We start from the raw sequence: 24,423 nt of genomic DNA on the forward strand, positions 1-24,423 counted from the left end.
TGGGGGCTAAGGCACGAGAATTGCTTGAACCGGAAGGCAGAGGTTGCAGTGAGCCAAGATTGTGCCACTGCACTCCAGCCTGGGCAACAGAGTAAGATTATCCAAAAAGAAAAAAAAAAAAAATTAGCGGGTGTGGCTACACCTGTAGTCCCAGCTATATGGGAGGCTGAAGTAGGAGGATCGCTTGAGTCCAGGTGGTGGAGGCTGCAGTGAGCTATGATTGTGTGACTGCACTCCAGCCTGGGTGACAGAGCCAGACCCTGTCTCAAAAAGAAAAGGGTCATGATGCCTCCCCAACAGGATATGGTGGGGACACTCCAAGACCATGGGAGAAGAGGATACGAGCCGGAGCCATGGAAGAAGTGAACACGTAAGACTCCAGAGGCAAACTGCCCGTCTAGACAGCTCTGGCCTGCAGAGCACACCACTCCCAGGCCAGCACTGTGAGGTCCTGTTGAGCCACCCACCTCACTGTGATCATCCCCAGGTAAACCCTCGGACGTGGGCCCGGTGCCCTCCTTGCTGAGGCTGAAGCCACGTGGCCATGAAAACCTAAGCATCACAAGCCGCTCTCTGCGTTTGTGGTGTGATCAGGGCCTTCTACCACAAGCCATGTGCCCAGGCTGATCCTCTCTAATGTGGAGAGGCGGCTGCGCTGGAAAGGCCTCAGTAAGAGCAGCTGGGCCCTTGCAGACAGACATCAGGGTGTGACCCTCGGGACTGGCTCCCTGCGGCCACTGCAGCACAGGTGTTCACATCTCACAGTGGAGGCAGTGGAGACCATGCTCGCCTGCAGGCTCTTGGCGAGGCTCTGAGTCTGGCCCCTTGCGTAGCCCCTGGTGACTCCTTGGCTTCTGGAGCGGAACTCCATCCTTCACATGGCGCTTTCCTCGAGGGCCTGTGTGCGTGTCGTCTGTGGCCAAGTTCCCACTTCATAAGGACATCAGTCATATTGGATGGGGTCCCACCCTGCTCCAATGAGACCCCATCTTTTTTTTTTTTTTTTTTTTTTTGAGACAGAGTCTTGCTCTGTGGCCCAGGCGGGAGTGCAGTGGCACGATCTTGGCTCACTGCAAGCTCCGCCTCCTGGGTTCATGCCATTCCCCTGCCTCAACCTCCCAAGGAGCTGGGACTACAGGCGCTCGCCACTGCACCCGGCTAATTTTTTGTATTGTTAGTGGAGACGGGGTTTCACTGTGTTAGCCAGGATGGTCTTGATCTCCTGACCTCGTGATCCGCCCTCCTCGGCCTCCCAAAGTGCTGGGATTACAGGCATGAGCCACCGTGCCCGGCTGAGACCCCATCTTAATCACACCTGCAGTGACCCTGTTTTCAAGTTAAGGCCACATTCTGAGGTATTGAAAATTAGGACTCCAATATGAATTCGGGGGGACCCAATTTAACCTGTAATATGTATATCCCAAATGCAATTTTCTCCTTTTTTCTTTTAGACAGTTGCTCTGTCACCCAGGCTGGAGTGTAGCTCTTGGCTCACTGCCTCTGCTTCCCGGGCTCCCGCAATCCTCCACCTCAGCCTCCTGAGTAGCTGGGACCACAGGCGCACACACAGGTGATAGAGATGAGGTTATGCCATGTTGCCCAGACTGGTCTTGAACTCCTGAGCTCAAGAGATGCACTCACCTCAACCTCCCAAAGTGCTGGGATTACAGGTATGAGCCAGCATGCCTGGCCTCCAAATGAAATTTTCAGAAAGGCCTTTTCATAATAGTAACAGGAAACAAGTGACATAGGCATAGCCTTGATAAATGTGCCAAAAGCCCATTTGGAAATAGCACATTTGTAGGAGGCCTGAGGCAAGACTTGTGGGATTGGACGGGAATGCTCTGTTCCTGGGACCAATATCTGATGATGGAGAGTGTCCATTCTTCCCTTTAAAATTTTTATTTTAATATTTTATTTTTAAAAAGGGGTCTTGCTATGTTGCCCTGGCTGGTCTGGAAGTCCTAGGATCAAGTGGTCCTCCCACCTTGGCCTCCCAAAGTGCTGGGATTACAGGTGTGAGCCACTGTGCCCAGCCCATTCTTCCCTTTTAATATATACGCTTCACATACAGGCTTTGTTTTTGCAACTCCTATCAAATCCCAACAATGTATTTGGGAGAATTTGACAAGACAGTTCTAAAGTTTATCTGAAAGAGAAGCAGCAGATCCTAAATGGCTTTCCCCAGGCCCAGCACTGGCAGATAGCACCTTTCTAACCTTCGGGTGTGAATCCAAGGGTGGTGGTGGAGCTTCAGGACACATGCACCCTCGTGTCCCTCCTCTATGTAAATGGAAGCCTTCAGTGCCAGCTCCTTTAGGTTGTAAGGACTGAACACGCTCACAGAAGTCGTGTGCACAGTGAGGTGGGGGCTGAAATGCAGCAGCTCCTCTCCCCGTGTTCTGTCCCCGCCCCACCTCTCCCCCACCTCAACTTTGACCACTAGGGGACCAATTATAACATGAGATGTCAAGAATAGCTCATGTAAAGCCACCCCACCCCAGTCACCTGGTTGCTGCATAGTGTCACATTCATAGGAGTACAATTTAGTCACTAGTAATCCTTTGCGAATAATACAAACATCCAGTAATTCTTTGCTGCATAACAGGCCTTGTGCTCAAAAGGTTCTGCAGACCTTGCCTGGGTGCTCTGGCCAAGCTGCAGTCATCCCAGGGCTGGCTGGGGGCTGGGGGTTTGCCGGCATGCCTGCTGGTTGGTGCTGCTGCCAGTCCCAGCTACTCGGGAGGCAGAGGTACGGGGACGGCTTGGTCTCAGGAGGTTAAGGCTGCAGTGAGCCATGATCGTGCTACTGCACTCTGGCCTGGGCAACCAAGCAAGACTCTGTCTCAGAAAAAAAAAATAAGGGGGTGAGAGGGGCTATAAAGGCTCTGAGGTCCACGCTCTGGAGGCCCACAAAGTCTTTTCTGCATCATCTTGTTTGTCAGAGCAAGACCCAAGGGTGAGCCTAGATTCCTGAGCTGGGGAAACAGGCTCCACCTACTGGTGGTGAGAACTGTAGACAATCTGTGGTCGTTTTGAGTCCACTATAAGTAACCAAAATAAACTTCAGTCTTGCTTGCATTTCTCAACATTAGTGAAAGGGGACCCAGTGCTTGGTTGTAGCAGGCGTCCTAAACTCTCCTTCTGACCTGCAGAGTTTTCATCTGCAGAATGTCCCCTCCTGGTGCACAGCATTCATGTCCCTTGTCCTCATCCCTGGTGGGTGCTCTCGCCGCCTCCTTTCTGATCCCATCCTCCTCCTTGTCCTACCAACCGTCTGTACTCACCCTGTGTATTTAGTTTATATAAATGTTAATGCCTGGCCAGCCGTGGTGGCTCACGCCTGTAATCCCAGCACTCTGGGAGGCTGAGGCGGGCGGATCACCTGAGGTCAGAAGTTCGAGACCAGCCTGGCCAACATGGTGAAACCCCGTTTCTACTAAAAATACAAAAAATTAGCTGGGCATGGTGGCGAGTGCCTGTAATCCCAACTACTCGGGAGACTGAGGCAGGAGAATTGCTTGAACCCTGGAGGCAGAGGTTGCGGTGAGCTGAGATCATACCATTGCACTCCAGTTTGGGCCACAAGAGTGAAACTCTGTCTCAAAAATAAAAAAATAAAAAATAAATGTTAACACCTGTAGTCCCAGTGCTTTGGGAGGTCAAGGCAGGAGGATCACTTGAGCACAGGAGGTCAAGGCTGCAGTGAGCTGGGATGGCACTACTGCTCCCCAGCCCAGGCAACAGAGTGAGACTCAATCTCAAAAAAAAAAAAAAAAAAAAGAAAGGAAAAAAAAGACCAGGGGGGGTGGTTCATGCCTGTAATCCCAGCATTTTGGGAGGCCAAGGTGAGTGGATCACTTGAGCCCAGGAGTTTGAGACCAGCCTGGTCAACATAGTGAGACTTCATTTCTACAAAAAAATAATCAGCCATGCTGTAGTCCCAGCTACTGGGGGTGCTGAGGTGGGAGGATTCCTTGAGCCCAGGATTTCCAGACCGCAGTGAGCTAGGATCAAGCCACTGAAGTTCAGCCTGGGTGACAGAGCAAGATCCTTTCTCTCTAACAAAAAATTAAAATTAAAAAATATTGGCCAGGTGTGGTGGCTCACGCCTGTAATCCCAGTACTTTGGGAGGCTGAGGCAGGTGGATCATTTGAGGTCAGGAGTTCGAGACCAGCCTGACCAACATAATGAAACCCTATCTTTACTGAAAATACAAGGATTAGCCAGACGTGGTGGTGGGCGTCTGTAGTCCAGCTACTTGAGAGGCTGAGGCAGGAGAATCACTTGAACCACCATGCCCAACCTAATTTTTTTGTTGTTGTTGTTGTTAGTAGAGACAGGGTTTCACCATGTTGGCCAGGCTCATCTTGAATTCCTGACCTCAAGTGATCCACCTGCCTCAGCCTCCCAAAGTGCTGGGATTACAGGTGTGAGCCACTGCGCCCGATCTGAAGACATTTTTGATTGGTTGATTGAGTTGGGGGTCTCACTGTTGCCCAGGCTGGAGTGTGGTGGCATGATTATAGCTCACTGCAGCCTTAAACTCCCAAGCCCAAGAGATCCTCCCAGCTCAGCCTTCTGAGTATCCGGGACTACAGGTGCACACCAGCACACCCAACTCATTTTAAATTTTTTCTTTTTTTTTTTGAGATGGATCTTGCTCTGTCACCCAGGCTGGAGTGCAGTGGCGCAAGCTCCGCTCACTGCAAGCTCCGCCTCCCGGGTTTATGCCATTATCCAGCCTCAGCCTCCCGAGTAGCTGGGACTATAGGCACCCGCCACCACGCCCGGCTAATTTTTTGTATTTTTAGTAGAGATGGGGTTTCACCATGTTAGCCAGGATGGTCTCGATCAGGAGATCGTCCATCTTGGCCTTCCAAAGTGCCAGGATTGCAGGCGTGAGCCACCGCACCCGGCCCCGTAGTTTCTTACATGTTCACAAAGAGACAAACTTAAAAGAGCAAAGCATTACGAACTTTAAGAGGCCAATGCAGGAGGATCACTTGTAGCTAGAATTTTGAGACGATCCAGGGCAACAAAGTGAGACTCTGTCCCTACAAAAAAATAATTTTTTTTTTTTTTTTTGAGACAGAGTCTCGCTCTGTCGCCCAGGCTAGAGTGCAGTGGCGTGATCTTGGCTCACTGCAACCTCCGCCTCCCGGGTTCACGCCATTCTCCTGCCTCAGCCTCCCAGGTAGCTGGGATTACAGGCACTCGCGACCATGCCCAGCTAATTTTGTATTTTTAGTAGAAATGGGGTTTCACCATGTTAGCCAGGATGGTCTTGATCTCCTGACCTCGTGATCTGCCCTCCTTTGCCTCCCAAAGTGCTGGGATTACAGGCATGAGCCACCGTGGCCAGCCTCTTTTACTATTTTTTTTTTTTTTTTAAGATGGAGGCTCACGCTGTTGCCCAGGCTGGAGTGCGGTGGCACGATCTCGGCTCACTGCAACCTCCGCCTCCTGGTTTTATGCGATTCTCCTGCCTCAGCCTCCTGAGTAGCTGGGATTATAGGCCACCATGCCCAGCTAATTTTTTGTATTTTTAGTAGAGGTGGGGTTTTACCATGTTGGCCAGGCTGGTCTCGAACTCCAGACCTCAGGTGATCCACCCACCTTGGCCTCCCAAAGTGCTGGGATTACAGGTGTGAATCACCGTGCTTGGCCTTTACTACTACATTTTTTTTTTTTTTTTTTTGAGATGGAGCCTCCCTCTGTCACCAGGCTGGAGTGCAGTGGTGCAATCTCGGCTCACTGTAACCTCTGCCTCTCGGGTTCGATTCCCCTGCCTCAGCCTCCCGAGTAGCTGGGACTACAGGCAAGCACCACCATACCCGGCTAACTTTTTTTTTGTATTTTTAGTAAAGACAAGATTTCACCATCTTGGCCAAGCTGGTCTTGAACTCCTGATCTCATGATCCACCCGCCTCGGCCTCCCAAAGTGCTGGGATTACAGGCGTGAGACACCGTGCCCGGCCGTCTACTACTTCTTAAAGGGTGAGAGGTGGGAGGATCACTTGAGCCCTGAAGTGTGCGGCTGCAGTTAGCTTTGATCGTACCACTGCACTCCAGCCAGGGTGACAGCAGGACCCTGACTCTAAAAAAAAAAAAAAAAGCAAAAAAAAGCATATACTATTAATACTTCCTCCTTACTATAATGTTTACTGTGGCCTTTATCAGACTAGAGAGTGCTTTTATCTCTCCCTTTTGTAAGAGCTTTTAGAATTATCAATAGATGGTCAGGTGAGGTGGCTCAGGCCTGTAATCCCAGCACTTTGGGGGGCCGAGGTGGGTGGATCACGAGGTCAGGAGTTGAAGACCAGCTTGGCCAAGATGGTGAAACCCTGTCTCTACTAAAAATACAAAAAAATTAGCTGGGCATGGTGGCGAGTGCCTGTAATGCCAGCTACTCTGGAGGCTGGGGCAGAGAATTGCTTGAACCCAGTAGGCGGAGGTTGCAGTGAGCCAAGATTGTGCCACTGCACTCCAGCCTGGGCAACAGAGTGAGACTCTGTCTCAGAAAAAAAAAAAAATTATTAATAGATGGTGACCCTCATCTTCATGTTTTCTGCATCTATTGAAGTGCGCCACTGAGATCGTGGAGTTCTTCCCTGTTTGTCCATATGGTGAACAACACTGATTTTCTGATGTTGAACAATCCCTGGAATAAACTCTGCTTGGTTTCCATGGATTTCTGTTTCCCTTTAGATTTTGTTAGTAATTTATTTTGGATTTTTGCATCCAAGTTCATAATTGTAACTGGACAAATAAAGGCAGATTTTAAAAGGACAAGTTGGGAGGCTAAGGCGGAAGGATCACTTGAGCCTGGGAGATTGAGGCTGCAGCTAGCCTCGATTGCTCCACTGTACTCCAGCCTGGTGACAGCAGGACCTGTCTCTAAACTAATAATACTTAAAAGGACGAGTTTACCTACAGTCTCACCAAGCAATGAAAGAGCTTATCTTCCTCCTGTTTCCTTTACGGATCTTGCTCATGTATTTTATCTTAGTTACTTTAGCATAAATGCTAAATCAAATTCTTTTTCACTAGACATCATCATAGCTCTAGGCATACCACATAATACCCAAGCACATTTTAATCATTAAAATTGTTTCCTTTTTTTGTGGCTACTGTAACCACTTCAGCGAACCATTTAGTGCATGGTGGGTTTAAATTATTTTTTCTCCTTCCTGGGATAAATTTCCCAGGAGAAGGATAATTGGGTCAAAAGCTACGAACATATTTATGGGTTCTTTTCCACAAGAGATCGATCAGTCTGCAAGTGCCATCTGCACTGTGGGGGAACCAATCTTCAACTTGCCTGCATTTGGTATTAGTATTTTATTAACCTTTCATTGATCCAATTACGGCTCTTTGACACAGTTTTCATCAGTGATGGACTAAGTGTGATCCGGCCTGACCCACCTCCGGCCGGCGTGAGAAGGGGCATGTGTCGGGCTACGCTCGGGCTTCCCCTGCCGCCCATTGTGATCCAGCCCGCTAGGCGCTCCCTGCCGCCCATTGTGACGCCTGCCAGCCGCAGGCTGGGTCCCCGAGGCGGGCGGCATTTAGGCTCGGTCTCCACAGCCATGGCCGCGACGCAGGAGCTGCTGCTGCAGTTGCAGAAGGATAACCGAGATGGTCGCCAGCGGAAGCAGGAGCTAGAGAAGCTGATACGCGGGCTCGAGGCCGAGAGCGAGAGCCTCAACCAGCGCCTGCAGGACCTGAGCGAGCGGGAGCGGAGGTGCGCGGGGAACGCCGCTCTACCTGGCGGGCGCGCGAGGGTCGGTCCCGCAGGCAGCGCCGCGAGGTGCTTCGTAGAGTACCAGGCTGATCCGCCCGGGCCCGCATCTCTGCTCTAGGACCTTGGGAATGGGTGATCCACCCAGCGGACCCAGGTGGGGGACTCGGCCAGGACTTCCCAGTCCTCAATCATGAGCCTGCGGCTGGTCCTTCCTGGCGACTGCGGGATCCTGAGCGACCCAGTCCGCCTTGTAGCGCCAACCTCAGTTTCCCTCTGCAGCCTGCTGCGGAGGCGAAGCCAGGCAGCGCAGCCTCTGCAAAGGGAGGCGCGCGAGGCGGCGCGGGAGCGCGCGGAGCGGGTGCGCAGAAGACTGGAGGAGGCGGAGCGCCACAAGGAGGACTTGGTGAGGAAGAGTCCTGGAATGGGGCTGGACCCAGGGTGGGGTGGGGCAGGGCGGGCGGAAGGGGGCCGGATCCGGGGGTGGGGTGAGGTAGGACCGGCGGAGAGGTCGGCACCGCCCCAGGACCCTGTCCGCAGGAGCAGCACAGCAGGCAGCTGCAGGAGCAGTGGGAGGAGCTGTCGAGTCAGGTACGTGCAGGAGATGGGAGGGCCTGTCTCTTGGTTCCTCTCGAAGTCCTGCCCTTGTCCTCGCCCTTGTTGCCTCCCTGTCCCTGTCTCCCCTGACACCCGTTCCTCCAGAAGCCCGGTAAACCCCGCCCTTACGAGCCCCGCCCCTAGCTCTTCTACTACGGAGGAGAACCGCAGAGCCAGAAGAGCACGGAGCAGCAACTCGCAGCCCAGTTGGTGACGCTGCAGGTCCTTGAGCGGGACCCTGAGGTCTTTAGTAGGGGCGGAGCAGCAGCATGAGCGGGGCCGTGACCACCTGGGGGTGTGGCTTAAGGCAGGCCCTGAAGGCGTGGGCGGGGGAATGTGGGCGGAGCATAACCGCCTGGGGGCGGGGCTCTGAGGGCTAGAATGGGGCGGAGCGCGGAGGGGGCGTGGCCATGACCAGCTGGGGCGTTGCTTACGACTGGTCCTGAGGACGTGGGCGGGGTCATGATCGCCTGGGGGCGGGTACTGAGGGCCGGGGGCGGGGCCCGGAGGCGCAGCGGGTTGCCGGCCTGCGGACCTCCTGACATTCCCTGGGTCCTTCTCAAGAATGAACTGGAGCTGGCGGAGACCAAATGCGCCTTGCAGGAGGAGAAGCTGCAGCAGGTGAGGGCAGAAGCGGGTTCTGTTGGAGGAGGGTAGGCTTTCGAGTGTGGATGGGGAAGGGCCTGTCGCCCCGCCGCCGCCGAGTCTAACCCGGGTGTCCACACCCAGGGCGCGCTGCAGACAGCGGAGGCCTGGGCCATATTCCAGGAGCAGACCGTAGTCCTGCAGGTGCGGCCCCACTCAGACGCCAAGGTGCCTCCCGCCTCTCCTCCCCCAGACCTGGGGCGGTAAGTCTCCCAACCCACCGCCAGGACGCCTCCCCGAGGCCTCAGTCCGCACTCTCACCCGCTCCAGGAGGTGCAGGTGAAGGTGATGGAGGCTGCGGAGGAGCTGGACGCCTGGCAGAGTGGCCGGGAACTGTAAGGGAGTTGGGCCTGCGGGCGCGGCGGGGCACTGTGGGGCCGGGCTGGGCTCCCACCTGCATGCCTGTCCCCGCAGGTGTGACGGGCAGCTTCGCGGAGTGCAGTACAGCACCGAGTCGCTCATGGAGGAGATGGCCAGGGCGGACCGAGTGAGCGCCTGCGCGGGTCCGGGCGGGGTGGGCTGGAGCGGGACAACCCTCCCCGTCCCCCCCGCGGTATCGCCTCCCCCTCCTCCTGGAAACCGGGCCGGCGCCGCGGGCGCAGAGGTAGCTGGATGCGGCCCTCTCTCCCCGCAGGAGACGCGGCTGTTCGGCGGTCCTCGCGCGCTGGCCATCAGGTGAGCCGGGCGGTGGGCGCGGCCGCGGTCCCCCACGTGCCCGCCCGAGCTGCCGCCCACCTGCCCGCCTTTCGCCCCGCAGGCGGTGCGTGCTGGGCGCGCTGCAGGTGCTGCTGACGCTGCCGCTCCTCTTCCTGGGGCTGTCGCTGCTCTGGACGGTGCTGTTGGACCCCGGCGCCGTCTCCGCGTGGCTCTGGAGCCTCACCTCGGAGACGACGCTGCGCCGCCTGCGCTACACGCTGTCCCCGCTGCTGGAGCTGCGCGCTAACGGGCTGCTGCCAACCTAAGTGCAGCGCCCCGCGCCTGGCTCCAGGTGGACGCCAGGGCACCTGGCTTTATTTCTGGTGCACTCCTCTCCTGAGAGTGTAGACCAAGGTCGCCTAATAAACTCCTCAAGGGATGAAGCTCGTGGGTTCGTCGTCTGTCTCCCATGTCATGTAGGAGCTTGACTGGCTTTTCAGCCTCCAAAGATTCCTTCCTTACTTACAGCTCATGGATTTAGATCCACTCCCCAGTATTGTAAACAGCATTTTTAGTTTTTCAGGATACATAATTTGCCATATTGCCAGAAACTTGTACATAGCATTTGACACTTTTTTCTTTGCCAATTTGACAAGCTGCCTTTTTCAAGTATTGTGATTTGAAATTATTTCTACTATATTTGAATTTATTTCTCCCATTTGTAACATGTTGATCCTGATTTTTCAATGCTCCCCTTTCCTTCTGTTTATTTGGGAAGTCACACTCTGTATTCTGGTATTCTTACTACTTGAGCTCAGCTCATCGCTGTCATTTTCCCCTAAACCGCCTTAAAGCATCTTAGGTCTTTTCCCTCTGATCACATGTGTTTTTTTTTTTTTTTTTTTTTTCTTTTCTTTTGAGACGGAGTCTTGCTCTGCGCCCAGGCTGGAGTGCAGTGGCATGATCTCGGCTCACTGCAAGCTCTGCCTCCCGGGTTCCAGCGATTCTCCTGCCTCAGCCTCCCAAGTAGCTGGGACTTCAGGCGCCCGCCATCATGCCCGTTTAATTTTTTGTATTTTTTGTAGAGACAGAGTTTCACGGTGTTAGCCAGGATGGTCTCGATCTCCTGACCTCGTGATCCGCCCACCTTGGCCTCCCCAAAGTGCTGGGATTACAGGCATGAGCCACCGTGCCTGGCCAACATTTTCTCCAGATATCTTACTGAGTCCTAATTTCCACTGTGGACAGAGAATACACTCTGCATGATTTTAATTCTATCTCATTTACTGAGACTTGTTTTGTGGCCCAGCACAAAGCTTGTAATGAACACTGAGAAGAAAGTGTATTGTTGCTGTTGACAGAGTGATTTTTTTTTTTGAGACGGAGTCTCGCTCTGTGGCCAGGCTGGAGTACAGTGGTGTGCAATCTCGGCTCACTCCAACCTCCACCTCCTGGGTTCAAGTGATTGTCCTGCCTCAGCCTCCCGAGTAGCTGGGACTACAGATGCATGCCACCATGCCCAGCTAATTTTTGTATTTTTAGCAGAGACAGGGTTTCACCGTGTTGGCCAGGATGGTCTTGATCTCTTGACATTGTGATCCGCCTGGCTTGGCCTCCCAAAGTGCTGGGATTACAGGCATGAGCCACCATGTCAGGCCGACAGAGTGTGTTCTAAATACCCAGCAGGTCCAGGTGAGTGACAGGCTTGTTCAGGGCTCCTGTGTTTACTTTCTTGTTGGTAGCGCCGTCAATTGTTATTGTGAAATGCCCCTTCATAAACACCCATACACATTTTGATTATGGATGGCCAGTCTTTTTTCTATCTGTTATTTTCATCTTAGATCTGTCTTCATATGTAAAGTGCTTTGGTTATAATCAGCACATAACTGGGTCTCACTTCTTCAATTCATGTTTGTAATCCCTGACTTTTAAATTGGGCTGGTAAGTCTATTATGTTTCTCCTTTTCTGCCTTCTTTTGGATTAGTATCTTTCAAAACTCCTTTTAACTTATACGCTGACTCATATTTTTTATTAAGACAGTCTCACTCTGTCATCCAGTGTGGAGTGCAATGGTGTGATCTTGGCTCACTGCAACCTCCACCTCCCGGGCTCAAGCGATCCACCTCAGCTTCCTGAGTAGCTGGGACTACAGGCTTGTGCCACCATGCCCGGATAATTGTTGTATTTTTTGTAGAGATGGGGTCTTGCCATGTTGCTCAGGCTGTTTTCAAACTGCTGGACTCCAGTAATCCACCCACCTCAGCCTCCAAAAGTGCTGGGATTACACATGTGAGCCACTGTGCCCAGCCTATATTTTTATTTGTACTGCTCAGGACTCAACTGTGCTTCCTAAAGCTGAATATTTGTGTTTTTCAACTCTGGAAATCCCATTAGAAGTTGACTGGGGCCGGGCACGGTGGCTCCAATCTCAGCACTTTGGGAGGCCGAGGCGAGCAGATCACCTGAAGCCAGGAGTTCAAGATCAGCCTGGCCAACATGATGAAACCCCTTCTCTTCTAAAAGTACAAAAATTAATTAGCTGGGTGTGGTGGCGTGCAGCTGAAATCCCAGCTACTTAGGAGGCTGAGGTAGGAGAATTGCTTGAACCTGGGAGACAGGTTGCAGTGAGCAGAGATCACGCCACTGCACTCCAGCCTGGGCGACAGAGTGAGACTCCGACTAAAAAAAAAAGAAAAAGTTGACTGCAGCTTTTCATTCAACTCTTCTTTTTCTTTGGCCCTGTTACCCAGGCTGGAGTGCAGTGGTACCATCATAGCTCACTGGAGTCTTGCTCTTCGGCTCCAGTGATCCTATCTTTCTTACCCTCCTGAGTAGCTGGGACTACAGGCATGCAACACCATGTGGCTAATTTTAAATTTTTTTGTAGAGACAGGGTCTTCCCATGTTGCTTATGCTGGTGTTGAACTCCTGGGCTCAAGCAATCCTCCCGCTTTGGCCTGCTGAAGTGCTGGGACTAGGAGCCACCCGCTTGGCTTTCCTTTCCTTCACACTGCATGTTTGGTCATTTCACTGTTCTGATCACTGATTTTCTCTTCTTACCTGCTGCCGTTTAGCTGATCTTTTGGAGTTTCTCTTTTGTTTCAGGTCTTTATTCCTATCTGCTTCAGATGCAGGGCCTCGGTGGGTGGGAGTAGATGCTTGCTGGGTCTAGTCACACAAAGATTTTGGACTTCCAGAGCACAGCACTTGAAAACAAGCAAGAGGGAAAGACTAGAGCAGTGGGAAGATGCTGCGGAGAGCCACAGACAGGCCCCCACGACAGCCCTGAGGGAGACAGTTTTGGAGCGGGCAGACAGCAGTCAGGACAAACACAATGTGTGTTTTGGTGCACCTATGCCGTGGTGAGATTATGGGAATCTCATGTTTGTTAAGCCACAACCCGTGCTCCTGGGCCCCAGCCTATGAGTGCAGCCAACACTGGGTCCCCCTCTCTAGGGGCAAATCCAGGAACTGCCCTTTGGCTGAAGGTGGACTTAGGACTTGACACAAAACCTCACAGATTCCAACACAGCACTATTTTGGGTTTTTATTTTGTTGATGTTGGTTAAATCTTATCTCTTTTTTTATACACAATACTTCATGTACCTATGAAATAAAACAGGTAGGGAATATGTCCAGTGCAAAGGACTCACACCTGTGCATAGACAGCACCATCCACTGATTGTCGCTGCAGTCCACGGCGTTACTAAGCCTGCGCCACCCACGTGCTGCCCCAGGAGGCGCTACCAGGCTCTTCGGGCCACAGGCCTCTCCTCCACTGCATGTGGCGGCAGGGCGGGTAGGTCGCAGGGCTCCATGATTGTGGGGCAGCTTCGAGGGCACATGGGGCAGAGGCCCTCGAAGGTCCCCTCCTCAGTAGGGGATGTCATTCTGATAGTACTGGGTCATGTCGTAGGTCCGGCTCCTGAAAGGCCAAGAAGAGTGAAGGGAGATGCGAGGAGCCAGCAGGGTCTGGGGTCCCTCCCCGCAGGGAGCCCTCCCCGTCCAATCAGCCCCTTATGGCTGCGCAGCACCTGAAGGTACAAATGTCCCAGGCGTGCCCTCCCCCACCCAGTGACCACATCTCCCGCTCCAACCCAGGGGCCTCCGAGGCCACCTCATGCTCCTCAGCCAAACTGCTTCCATCCGTGGGAGCCACTGCTCTGCCACATGGGCCTCGGGCCTCTTGGCTCGTCCTGGCCAGATGCCTCCAAGGGGTCTGTACGCTCTCCTCGCACCTCTGGAGAGCCCCTTCTCGCCCTGCCCCAGCCCCTCTTGAGGTCCTGGCCGCCTGGTTTCTGTGCTTCCTATCAGCAAGGGCTCCTTCCGTGCCCAGCCTCCACAGTGCCCTTGTTAGGGTGCCGGACCCGGGCGCCACCTGGGGGCAGGTCTCAGCTTCCTCTCATGCTCTTCCGGCAGCTCCCCATGCAGAGATGGCCACGTCTGGGCCCCTCCTCCTAGTCTGGATGTGGTCTGTCCCATGGCACAGCCTTGGGCCTTACCAACCCCACATGTTTAAGTGCTGCCCCCTTCGGGGATGGCTCACTTGCTGGGATCGCCATCCTCCCTTTGTTCAGGCCGGACCCCTCAAAGCCACCTCTGACTCCCACAGCAGGGAGCCTGTCAGCCCGGTGCTCTGCCTTCAGACCCTGAGCCAGCCCTCCCCAGGGCCCCCTGCACCCATCTCCTCCCACCACAGTAGTGACCAGCAGCCCGGCCTGCACCTCCAGTCACTGCCCACGAAGCAGCCCGAGGCAGGCGCAGGAAAGGAGTGGGGTCTGACTCCTCAGCCCTCCTGGGAGGAGGGAGGCCTGACACCAAACTCAGTTCTAATACTCCTGGCCTTGTGTCCCTATTGCTCCTTCGGCCTCACGAGCCCTGCCCAGGTGGGCCTGGCCTCTGCCAAGTCTTCCCCTCGGCACACCACAGCCCCCTAAACCAGCACCCCACTGCTCCTCAAGAGTTCCTGTCAAGGCTTGGGTCTTCATGAGAGGGGCGGCTTGGGGACAGCAGAATCCTCATCGCCTGGTACAGGCAAGGCCCTGCAGGTGCCCAGTGGCCACCGAGGCAGTGGGTGAAGGCAGGGGGGCAGGGCACTCACCTGTTGCTGAGGAAGCAGCTCTGGATGACCTTCATGATGAAATTTGCAGTCTCGCGCTCAGTCATGTTGGGGCTAAACCTGTGCCTGGGGGAGAGGCTGTGTCAGGGCTGCCATGGGCAGGGCCGTGCTGGCTCCCTGGCCCAGTGGGAGGAGGGTCTTCCATGGGGACGGACTTCAGCTGAGAGCCACGCCCTGGAAATGTACCTTTGGGGTCCACATGTTGGAAGATGGGGTGCTGTGAAGGCCACGCCTGGCCTATCATGGGCCCTGTCCCCTTCCCAGCATCACCTGAGTGGCCCCATGGCATTAGGGGACTAAGCATTGGGGAGCTAAGCTACTGCAGCCCCAGACCTTAGGGTCGAGGTGGGGTGGGCGTAGCATCCTTGACATAGAGGCCCCTGGGTGGGTCTTTGGTGTGGCCGGCACAAGCAGGGGCCCCTCACAGTTGTGGTCTAGGGGCAGAGCCTCACCCAGGAACCCTGTCTGCTCTGAGGTTCCAAGGAGATGACAACCACAGTGACAATTACACGAAAGGTACCTATCTTGGATGGAGCCTCAGCTAATGGACAACTGTCCCCCAGATGGCCTGCGTGTCCACCAAGGAACCTACTTCAAGAACTTCATTGTCTGGCTGCGAAAACAGGGCAGGCCCGTGTCCAACATGAGAGTGACCAGGGAGACGACCGCATCCATGTAGGGCCTGGGGAGAGAGAGGAGGGAGCGGTGGGCTGAGGCCAGCCTAGGTGGTGGCCCTGCCTGTAGTCCTGTGGACTGGCTGATGCCAACAGCCTCAGGTGTGGGCTCCTGCCACCCACCTCGCCTGCCACATCTTGCACATCCCCGAGGCAACTTTCGATCTGCTGCACTCGGTCACCCGTACCGCCCAGGCAAGGGCTGCCCATACGCACTCTGGACAGGCTGAGTGTCCTGCCCTGTCCCCCACATAAGGCTGCCGGCCATGGCTTCTGCACCTGGGTGGGATGCAGACACGCTGACCTGCCTTTCTCTGCGGGGCAGTGGGGATGAACCCAGGTTGGACTGTGGCCTTGGCCAAGTGACCTGTATATGAAACTGGGACAAAGCCCATCTTTGGCACGTAGCCTGTGGGGTGGCAGGTGCTCAGGCTTTGGTGACAGGGTGGATGGGATGCCCAGAAAGGGAGAGCCCATGGCTGAAGGCGTGGGCAGGATCGTGGGGAAGGTGGTTGGAATTAGATGCCCAGAGCAAGAATTTACTGGCACAAGTGGGCAGACAGAGGTGACCAAAGGACAGGTATAGGTCAGCAGGTGGCTGCTAGCACCTACCTCACTCTCTGGAACCGGATTCCCTTCATCCTAAAGGGGACCTCAGAACATTCCACACACCCCCTCCGCCTCCACCCTGGCCCTCACCCAGGCTCACCGCACAGCCAGGTAGCCTGGACACACATCTCCATGAACCACTTGAAGGGTGTGGCCTCCATCTTGCCCCCCATGATCATCACCATCTCATCCGTCAGCTTGATGTCGGGTTCCCAGCCGAGATTGCCGCCCGGCGAGCTTTCAAACATGAAGCCAAAGTCTGCAAAACCCCAAAGAGCTGCCTGTGACTGGGTAGGAGCCAGGGCGGGCAAGGACGAGTGGTCTGTTTTGAGGAGTGGAAAAGGACTGCAACAGGAGCACCCCCTCCACCCCCAACAGGCAGGTTGTGTTTTCTTGGGGACAGTGATGGGGTGGGTGGTGGAGCAGCAGGCAGAGAAAGAGAAGGGAGGAAGTGGAGGAAGGAGCCAAGCTGGGGCACTGAACCTGGACCAGCCCCACTCCGCCCAGCTCCAGCTTCTGACTCAGAGCAATGGCGGCTCTCGCCCCAGCTCCCTGGGGCCGGGGCCAGGCACCCTCTACAGCAGAACAGCTTGGTGGCCGATAGTTCGGACCTTGGACCCTGACACTCCTGGCAGGGTGGTCCTGGGCATTCTCCTCTCTGTGGGGTGGGGATCCCTATCCACCCCTGGGTGCCAGGGGTGAAGGGAGAGGAGGGTGGCGCTGTGGCTGGCTGACTGATGTGGATGATATGGCCCTTCTTGTCCAGCATAATGTTGCCGTTGTGTCTGTCCTTGATCTGCAGCAGGAACAGCAGGAGGCTGTAGGTGGCCATGCTTCGGATGAAGTTGTAGCCGGCCTGTGCAGAGAGCGCCCTGGGCTCAAAAAGGCCCTGGGGCCTGTGGGCATTCTCCCTGGTCCCACACCCAGGATCCCTGGGCCTGTGGGCACTCTCCCTGGCTCTGTGCCCCCACTATGGAGGCAGAGCCCGAATCAGCAAGCCAGTCTTCGGCAGCAGGAGTGACGGGCTGTCTGTGGATGTGGGGGTGCAGGCACTTCCTCCCACACTCAGAACTTAACTTTCTTCTAAGGAGTCCAGCCCAGCTCTACATTCTTTTGACTCCCAAAGTGGCTTACAGATGCCCTGGTGTTTTTTTTTTTTAAACGGAGTCTCGCTCTGTCGCCAGGCTGGAGTGCAGTGGCACGATCTTGGCTCACTGCAACCTCTGCCTCCTGGGTTCAAGAGATTCTCCTGCCTCAGCCTCCCGAGTAGCTGGGACTACAGGTGCCCACCACCATGCCCAGTTAATTTTTTTACTTTTAGTAGAGATGGGGTTTCACCATGTTGGTCAGGATGGTCTCGATCTCTTGACCTCATGATCTGCCCGCCTTGGCCTCCCAAAGTGCTGGCATTACAGGCGTGAGCACTGCGCCCGGCCAGGTGCCCTGGTTTTTTTTTTTTTTTTTTTTCAGATGGAGTCTCACTCTGTTGCCCAGGCTGGAGTACAGTGGCGCAATCTCGGCTCACAGCAACCTCTGCCTCCTGGGTTCAAGCGATTCTCCTGCCTCAGCCTCCTGAGTAGCTGGGACTGCAGGCGTGTGCCACTATGCCCAGCTAATTTTTGTATTTTTAGTAGAGACAGGGTTCACCATTTTGGCCAGGATGGTTTTGATCTCTTGACCTCGTGATCTGCCCGCCTCGGCCTCCCAAAGTGCTAGGATTACAGGCGTGAGCCACCGTGCCCAGCCCAGGTGCCCTGGTTTTAACCCTTAACAAAGGATGACTGAGGAGAGCAGGGTGTGGGTGGAGGCTGGGTATGGGTGGCTGGGATGGGGTGGAGCACACACGACCTCCCCCGGCCTGTGGCCACCCTGGCTACCTGCTGGAAGGCCAGGGTGGACTCATCCCCGTACTGGCGTGTGAAGTAGTCGTACATGCCGAAGTCTGTCTGGCGGCTCAGCTGGTCCCGGGAGGTGCAGTCGGGGATGCACTCGATCACCCCACACTAGGAGGAAAGGCCAGTTCTGAGGCCCGCCGGGTGCGAGGTGCCCAGGGCTGCCCTACTGGCTCCACTCAGGGAACTTACCCCAGGGGCAGTGGCCACCACGCGGTAGGGAAAAACAAAGAGGTCCAGGCCGACCAGCTGGAAGATGTTCTTGAAGAGGTCGATGATCTGCAGGGCCAGCATGTCCTGGGAAGCCGGGAGGCGCAGGACGCGGTCAGTTGGCGTCCTTGCACCCCAGCAGCTCTTCTGGCTCATACAGGGCAAAAGCCGAGCACCCAGAGATGGAGTGAGGTGGGGAGACCACAGCCGAGCAAGAGTCTGGAAGGCCTTCCTTTCTGACCACCGGGGGCTGGACTCAGGCTGCTGGGACCACCAGGCCCTGGGCTGAGCATGAGGCTGAGCTGTCTGGTGGGGTGTGTGAGATAAGGCACCCAACCCCTGGACAGTTCCCTCAGGTGGGCACTGGCAGGGCGGGGACAGTGGGAAAGGGGCTGGAAGGAGAGGCCTCCGGGTTTTGCAGAAGCCCTAATTTACCCCGTGGCACCTGAACCATATAAGAGAAGGAAAAGATTCACATTTCTGCATATGAGATTGGACTCTGGCGGGCCTGGAGCCTTGGGGAGCAGCAAGCCCAGTCCCCAAGCCTACTCGAGGCCTGACCCTGCTTACCTGCCGGCAGTCGTCTCCCACTTTGAAGATGGCTGCCTGCCAGGAGATCTTCTGGCCGTCGGCCTCCTGCGTGCTGCACTCATCCTCGGAGTCTGAGCGGCACCGCAGACCTGCCCGCAGGGAGAGAGGCCGCTGTTAGCCTGTAGGCAATGAGAAGCCCTCTGAGGGGGCCAGGGATGAGTCCTCTCACATGCCTGAAAGGAACCCCAGCAATCTTGGGGATCACTTCTTCAAAACCCCAAGGAGGCCAAGGAGGAGCCCAGCAGGGCCCAAGGAAAGCCTTGGAACAGCAGGTGGAATCCAGGGTTGGAGTCTAAGAACATTTAGGCGTAAATGGAACTAAAAACAGAGCCCCATTTCATCTGCAGTGAAGACCCAGGTGTGCCTGGGTCAGTGTTGGGTGCTGTGAGCTGGGGGGCAGGAGGAATGTGTCTGTACACTGGGGTCCTGGGAGGGCTCGGGGCCAGTGTGCAGACGGCCATGGGAGGCAGGTCCCTGCAAGGGGTGGCAGCCCCCTCTCCACAGCTGGCCACACCGTCTGTACTGGGTTGAAGAGTGTCTCCCTAAAATTCATGTTCACCCCAAACCTTAGAATGTGTCCTTATTTGGAAACAGGGTCTTTGCAGATGTAATTAGGTTAAGACAAGGTCACAGTGGATTAGGACAGTCCCTAATCCAATGACTGATGTCCTTCAAGGGAGATCATCATGTGAAGAGGGAGGCGGAGATGGGAGTGGAGCATCTGCAGGCCAAGGTGAGCCCAGGACTGCTGGCAACACTACCAGAAGCTGAGCAGGCAAGGTGTGACCTGCCCAGAGCCTTCAGAGGGGGCACGACCCTGATGATGGACTCCAGCCTCCAGAACTGAGATTGTCCATACAGTAGCCCCGGGAAACTAACACCCCCCAACGGCCCCGGGCCCCTCAGCCTCAGGAAGGAGCCTGCTGGAGCATGCCAGCTGACTCATGGCAGACAGACCTCTGGGTTGGCACATCTGTCAGTGCATTTGAGCTCCCTGCCATCCCCCAGTGAGGGGTCTGAGGGCAGACAGATGGACAGACATCATCTTTTATGGAGAGCTGTACTAAATTTAACACATGCCAGAAGAAACTGGCATTAGCAAGGAAAAGCACTGAGCTCCCAAACAAAATCAGGGTTCTTTACTGACCTTCTTTTTCAAGTTCACTAACTCCACATCGCTTCACCTTGAACTTGGCCAGATATGGGGCTTTTGCAGCACTGAAAACAACAAAAAGAATGTGGCACCCATGATGCAGCCGAGAAAAACTTCACACGCGGACGCTGTGGAAGCGGGGGATGGGTAGGGTGAGGCGCCCACCTCTACATCCGGGTCCCAGACTTGTAGTCGATGTCCAGCACAATGGCTTCGGGGTTGCTGGGCAGGTAGCAGCCTGTGCAGGGACAGAGGCAGTCACAGGGAATGCATGTGTCACCACAGGTGAGCCAGAGTCAGTTTCCAACACGGATGTTACGTGTGTGTCCACCCTGCAGGCACACCCCACCCCTGTGGAGGGGCCTCTGGTCCTTGTCCAGGGCACCACTAACTTCTTATTCTGTGGCCGCTAAGGGTCCGTCCTCCTTGACTCTTCGACTCTTCCAGCCATCGACCAAATGAGTCTGCACCTTCTGGGAAATGCTCTTCCTAGAGGAGCACTGAGCCCCATCCTCACGGATACAGCCCTACTGCTTCTGGGGGTGCGTGTGAGGCCTGTCCTGCCTCCACCTGCCTGAGCAACCCTCTGAACAGCCCTCCATTCTTGGAGTCCCTGTTTTTTTTTTTTTTTTTTCGATAGAGTCTCACTCTATCACCCAGGCTGGAGTGCAGTGGTGCAATCTTGGCTCACTGCAACCTCCGCCTCCCAGGTTCAAGCAATTCTTCTGCCTCAGCCTCCTGAGTAGCTGGGATTATAGGTGCCTGCCACCATGCCTGGCTAATTTTTGTATTTTTAGTAGAGATGGAGTTTCGCCATGTTGTCCAGGCTGGTCTCAAACTCCTGACCTCAAGTGATCCACCTGTCTTGGCCTCCCAAGTGCTGGGATTACAGGTGTGAGCCACTGCGCCTGGCCTTCCTTACCCATTTGAATACTACTCTCTTAAAAGCCTTACTTAAATGTCACTATGTCCATGAACTGTCCTTGGTTCTCCCAGCCTTTAGGACTTTTGTCTAACACGTTTCTTTTTTTCTTTTTCTTTTTGAGACGGAGTCCTACTCTGTCGCCCAGGCTGGAGTGCAGTGGCTCGGTCTCAGCTCACTGCAACCTACGCCTCCCGGGTTCAAGCGATTCTCCTGCCTCAGCCTCCCGAGTAGCTGGAATTACAGGCGCCCGCCACCGCGCCTGGCTAATTTGTGTACTTTTAGTTGAGACGGGGTTTCACCAAGTTGGCCAGGCTGGTCTGGAACTCCTTACCTCAGGTGATCCACCCGCCTTGGCCTCCCAAAGTGCTGGGATTAAGGCATGAGCCACCGCGCCCGGCCAACATTGTTTATGTTTATTTTTTATCTCTGTGAGTTCAAGCTTCTTCAGCTCAGGGACCATGTCTTACTCATCTTTTTAACAGCTACAATACCTAATGTCATGCCTTTTCTTTTGTTTTTGCTTTTTTGAGACAGAGTCTCACTCTGTCACCCAGGCTGGAGTGCAGTGGTGCCATCTCGGCTCACTGCAACCTCCACCTCCTGGGTTCAAGTGATTCTTGTTCTCAGCCTCCCAAGTAGCTGGGATTACAGGCACACGCCACCATGCCTGGTTAATTTTTCTTTTTTGAGACCAAGTCTGGCACTGTCATCCAGGCTGGAGCGCAGTGGCACAATCTTGGCTCACTGCAAGCTCTGCCTCCCGGGTTCACGCCATTCTCCTGCCTCAGCCTCCCGAGTAGCTGGGACTACAGGCACCCGCCACCACACCCGGCTGATTTTTTGTATTTTTGGTAGAGACGGGGTTTCACCGTGTTAGCCAGGATGGTCTTGATCTCCTGACCTCAGGTGATCCACCTGCCTTGGCCTCCCAAAGTGCTGGGATTACAGGCATGAGCCACCGCGCCTGGCCCAGGCTCCCCTTTCTCAGTGAGTGCTCAGTAAATGTGTGAAATAAGAGGACAAGGGAAAGCCTGTTTCTGGCCAAGGAACTGCCAGTCCCCAAGGGGGATGTGTGCTCCTTGAACCCTGAGAGGTGGGCTTTGAGGGGAGCCAAGCTTGGCCTTGCTGTGGGGTACAGGGAGGGGGGGCATGCCATCTCCTCCTCTTCCTCACCTGCCCTTCTGCCTGCTCCAGGCTGTGGCTCACACTCAGGCCCCTCTGTGCTCTCCTGCTAGAGCCCTGCTGGCTTCCCTGACCTCTGGGGCAAGACTCAGCCAACACAATCTAGAGCCAGGGGCTGGGGACTTCTGTGCATGCCCCCTGCAGTACAATGCTTCCAGCTCTTTTTGCCCCTCCCCAGCAGTTGCCTTCCTGATGCGGGAACGGAGGCCCTGCATACATGTCCTGCCCTCTCTGGGAAGCCGTGCTGTTGTGTGAGCTCAACACAATGTGTTGGGAAGAAATGGTTAAACCGGGGTCCTGCAGGGCACTCCACAGCTGAGACCAGCCGCTGTGAACATCTGCACAGGACAGACAGAGTTTGGAAGACAAGTTTGTGCCAATAGTTAGAAATGCAGAGAGAGGCCGGGCACAGTGGCTCATGCCTGTAATCCTAGCACTTTGGGAGGCCGAGGCGGGCAGATCACAAGGTCAGGAGATTGAGGACATCCTGGCTAACACGGTGAAACCCTGACTCCACTAAAAATACAAAAAAATTAGCCGGGTGTGGTGGCGGGTGCCTGTAGTCCCAGCTACTCGGGAGGCTGAGGCGACAGAGCAAGACTCCATCTCAAAAAAAAAAAAAAAGAGAAAGAAATGGAGAGAGAGCTGCCCAGTGAAGTCTGGATTTCCATCTTCTCTTGAAAAGCTCAGCTTGAATTCCCATGTGGCCACAGCCACAGGCACCCAGGAGCGACTTCCCATGGAGGCGGTGAGGGGGTGGTGCTGATGGGTCCCAGCACACCTGAGCCGTCCCACACTGGGCCCACCATCCCCTCGTCTGTGTGACCTGCTCCTGTAATGCTGGAGCCTAGGAACCCTCTTCTAGAGTAACAGCTACTGAGGTCAGTGTCAGCCTCCAGAAAAACAGCAGGCAGCAAGAAGATGAAGGGCACCCACTGATGAGCAGCTCCCGCTCACTAGCGGCAGATTCTGGGGAGGGGCTGGGGTCCTGGGGCACCAGGCACCATGGGCCCAAGCAGGTGTGGGGCTGGCCAAGCCACTGTGTTCACATCCTGCAGTGCCTGGAGAGGGCAGCAGCCTTCACGCCCCGCCGCCCGCCTGCAGGAAGAGGTTGGTCTGAGCCTCCAGAAGCCACCTGCTCACCCAGCTGCACCGTCACTTCAGACAGGGCCGACAGACAAGCCTTCTTTCTCTCGTCGCCTTTAGGGTAGGGCCTGAGAAACAGGAAAGAAATTCTTGCTTTGTATCCTGGAGGAACTGGCTGCTGGGGGACAGCCCAGGGCCCCTCCTGCCTGGATTGCCCTCTCTGTCCCTCTCTTCCCGGCTCTAGCTGCTCCTAGCGCAGCCACGCACCACTGGCAGCGATTCTTGCCCTGCATTCCTCATGGAGAATCCCCGACAGCCCCGGAAGGGCTGTTTTCTGACAGGCTCTGCCCCTGCTGTGTGCGGGGGTGTGTGGCTGGGGGTGGTGGGGGTAATAATGCCTGCCACCTGCTGCCACCCAGGAAACGCTAGCTCCCGTTCTTCATCTCTTGGGTTAGAAGCTGCCAGCACTGCTATTCTCAGCACCCAGCCCAGAAAAGGGCCTCAAAGTGACCAAGGTCAGAGCAGTGTAAGCACTGGAGACAGCCCAGCCGGCATGCCCAGCATTGATGACTCCAGGGTTTCATCCCTTATGAATGCACAAAGCCACCAACATCCAAGGATGGTGTCAGGTCCACATGAATGGAAGGTCTAGGAAAACGGTGACAGGAGCTGCAAAGGCAGTCTGGTTTTCCTGACAACAAGAGGATCGATCCTTCAGAGTGTGGAGAGGGCAGGGTGGCCTCAAATTGTGGAGCCATGTGCTAAATTCCACAAATCTCAGGAATGAAACTAAGCTGTGTTTCCTGAAACTGGCGTGGCCGTGCATTCTGCCATAACTTCAACAGCCCTGACTCACCCCAAGCAGTGCTTCCCCACCCACCCTGGCTGTCCATCAGAACCACCAGCGGCCCCGCTGCTAGAGACTCTCATTCATCTGGTTGGGGCCACGCATGGGTATTTTTAAAGCTTCCCAGGCAATTCTGTTAAGCTGCAGGGACTGGAACAAGATTCCAGAAGGTGGTTTCCGAAGCACTGCACTTACTTGATGACAGCCGACACGTTGGTGATCTTGTTAAAGAAATCAAATTCCCGCTGGTAAAAGTCCTTCACTGGGCCCGACAAGGAGCCTGTGATCTCCTCTACTAACTGCTCCAGGAGGTCGCCGATGTCAGCTGCCAAGGAAACAAAGAGGCTGAGTCTCTGTGGCTGTGGCAGAGGCCCCTCAGGAATACCAGCCCTGTTTCCCAGGCCCCAGACTGGCGGTGCCCAGAGTATGCTCTGCAGGCTTGGTGAGACCATAACAGCTGCCGTGTGCCCCTTTTGCTGTGTTGACACAGCCGACGCTGCTGGGAAGCTAA

At 55.0% G+C, this 24,423-nt stretch overlaps 3 protein-coding genes across 11 annotated transcripts in view; 2 read left to right on the forward strand and 1 right to left on the reverse strand.

The window, feature by feature from the left end:
* The first annotated feature begins 1,027 nt into the window (after window positions 1-1,027).
* LOC101058786 (transmembrane protein 191A) lies at window positions 1,028-7,126 on the forward strand. Its single transcript, XM_054676047.1, has one exon. The coding sequence runs from the start codon at window positions 6,628-6,630 to the stop codon at window positions 7,108-7,110; it is 483 nt and encodes a 160-aa protein (XP_054532022.1). The 5' UTR covers window positions 1,028-6,627; the 3' UTR covers window positions 7,111-7,126.
* A 146-nt stretch (window positions 7,127-7,272) lies between these two features.
* Window positions 7,273-10,066, forward strand: TMEM191C (transmembrane protein 191C). 9 transcript variants are annotated; one of them, XM_024353567.2, is made up of 11 exons: window positions 7,350-7,748; window positions 7,867-7,902; window positions 8,028-8,151; window positions 8,286-8,336; window positions 8,487-8,585; window positions 8,907-8,963; window positions 9,072-9,131; window positions 9,258-9,322; window positions 9,402-9,474; window positions 9,622-9,662; window positions 9,745-10,066. In XM_024353567.2, exons 1-11 carry the CDS (start codon window positions 7,453-7,455, stop codon window positions 9,947-9,949), a joined length of 1,107 nt encoding a protein of 368 aa, XP_024209335.1. In that variant the 5' UTR covers window positions 7,350-7,452; the 3' UTR covers window positions 9,950-10,066. The 9 variants fall into 9 exon arrangements, with proteins under 9 accessions (XP_024209337.1, XP_024209335.1, XP_024209332.2 ...); XM_024353564.2 differs by having other exon boundaries at window positions 8,487-8,564; XM_024353563.2 differs by lacking the exon at window positions 9,258-9,322 and having other exon boundaries at window positions 9,072-9,190.
* A 3,079-nt stretch (window positions 10,067-13,145) lies between these two features.
* LOC458675 (putative phosphatidylinositol 4-kinase alpha-like protein P2) overlaps window positions 13,146-24,423 on the reverse strand; it is a 32,434-nt gene continuing 21,156 nt past the window's right edge. Inside the window, 12 exon segments of the mRNA XM_054676048.2 lie at window positions 13,146-13,549; window positions 14,726-14,809; window positions 15,336-15,425; window positions 16,117-16,285; window positions 16,762-16,882; window positions 17,904-18,029; window positions 18,111-18,215; window positions 18,699-18,808; window positions 19,867-19,937; window positions 20,038-20,110; window positions 23,123-23,193; window positions 24,108-24,237. Of these exon segments, the coding sequence (XP_054532023.2) occupies window positions 13,498-13,549; window positions 14,726-14,809; window positions 15,336-15,425; window positions 16,117-16,285; window positions 16,762-16,882; window positions 17,904-18,029; window positions 18,111-18,215; window positions 18,699-18,808; window positions 19,867-19,937; window positions 20,038-20,110; window positions 23,123-23,193; window positions 24,108-24,237 (1,202 nt within the window). The 3' untranslated portion in view covers window positions 13,146-13,497.

The sequence above is a fragment of the Pan troglodytes genome, chromosome 23, assembly GCF_028858775.2.
Source record: "Pan troglodytes isolate AG18354 chromosome 23, NHGRI_mPanTro3-v2.0_pri, whole genome shotgun sequence".
NCBI classification, from domain to species: Eukaryota; Metazoa; Chordata; class Mammalia; order Primates; family Hominidae; genus Pan; species Pan troglodytes.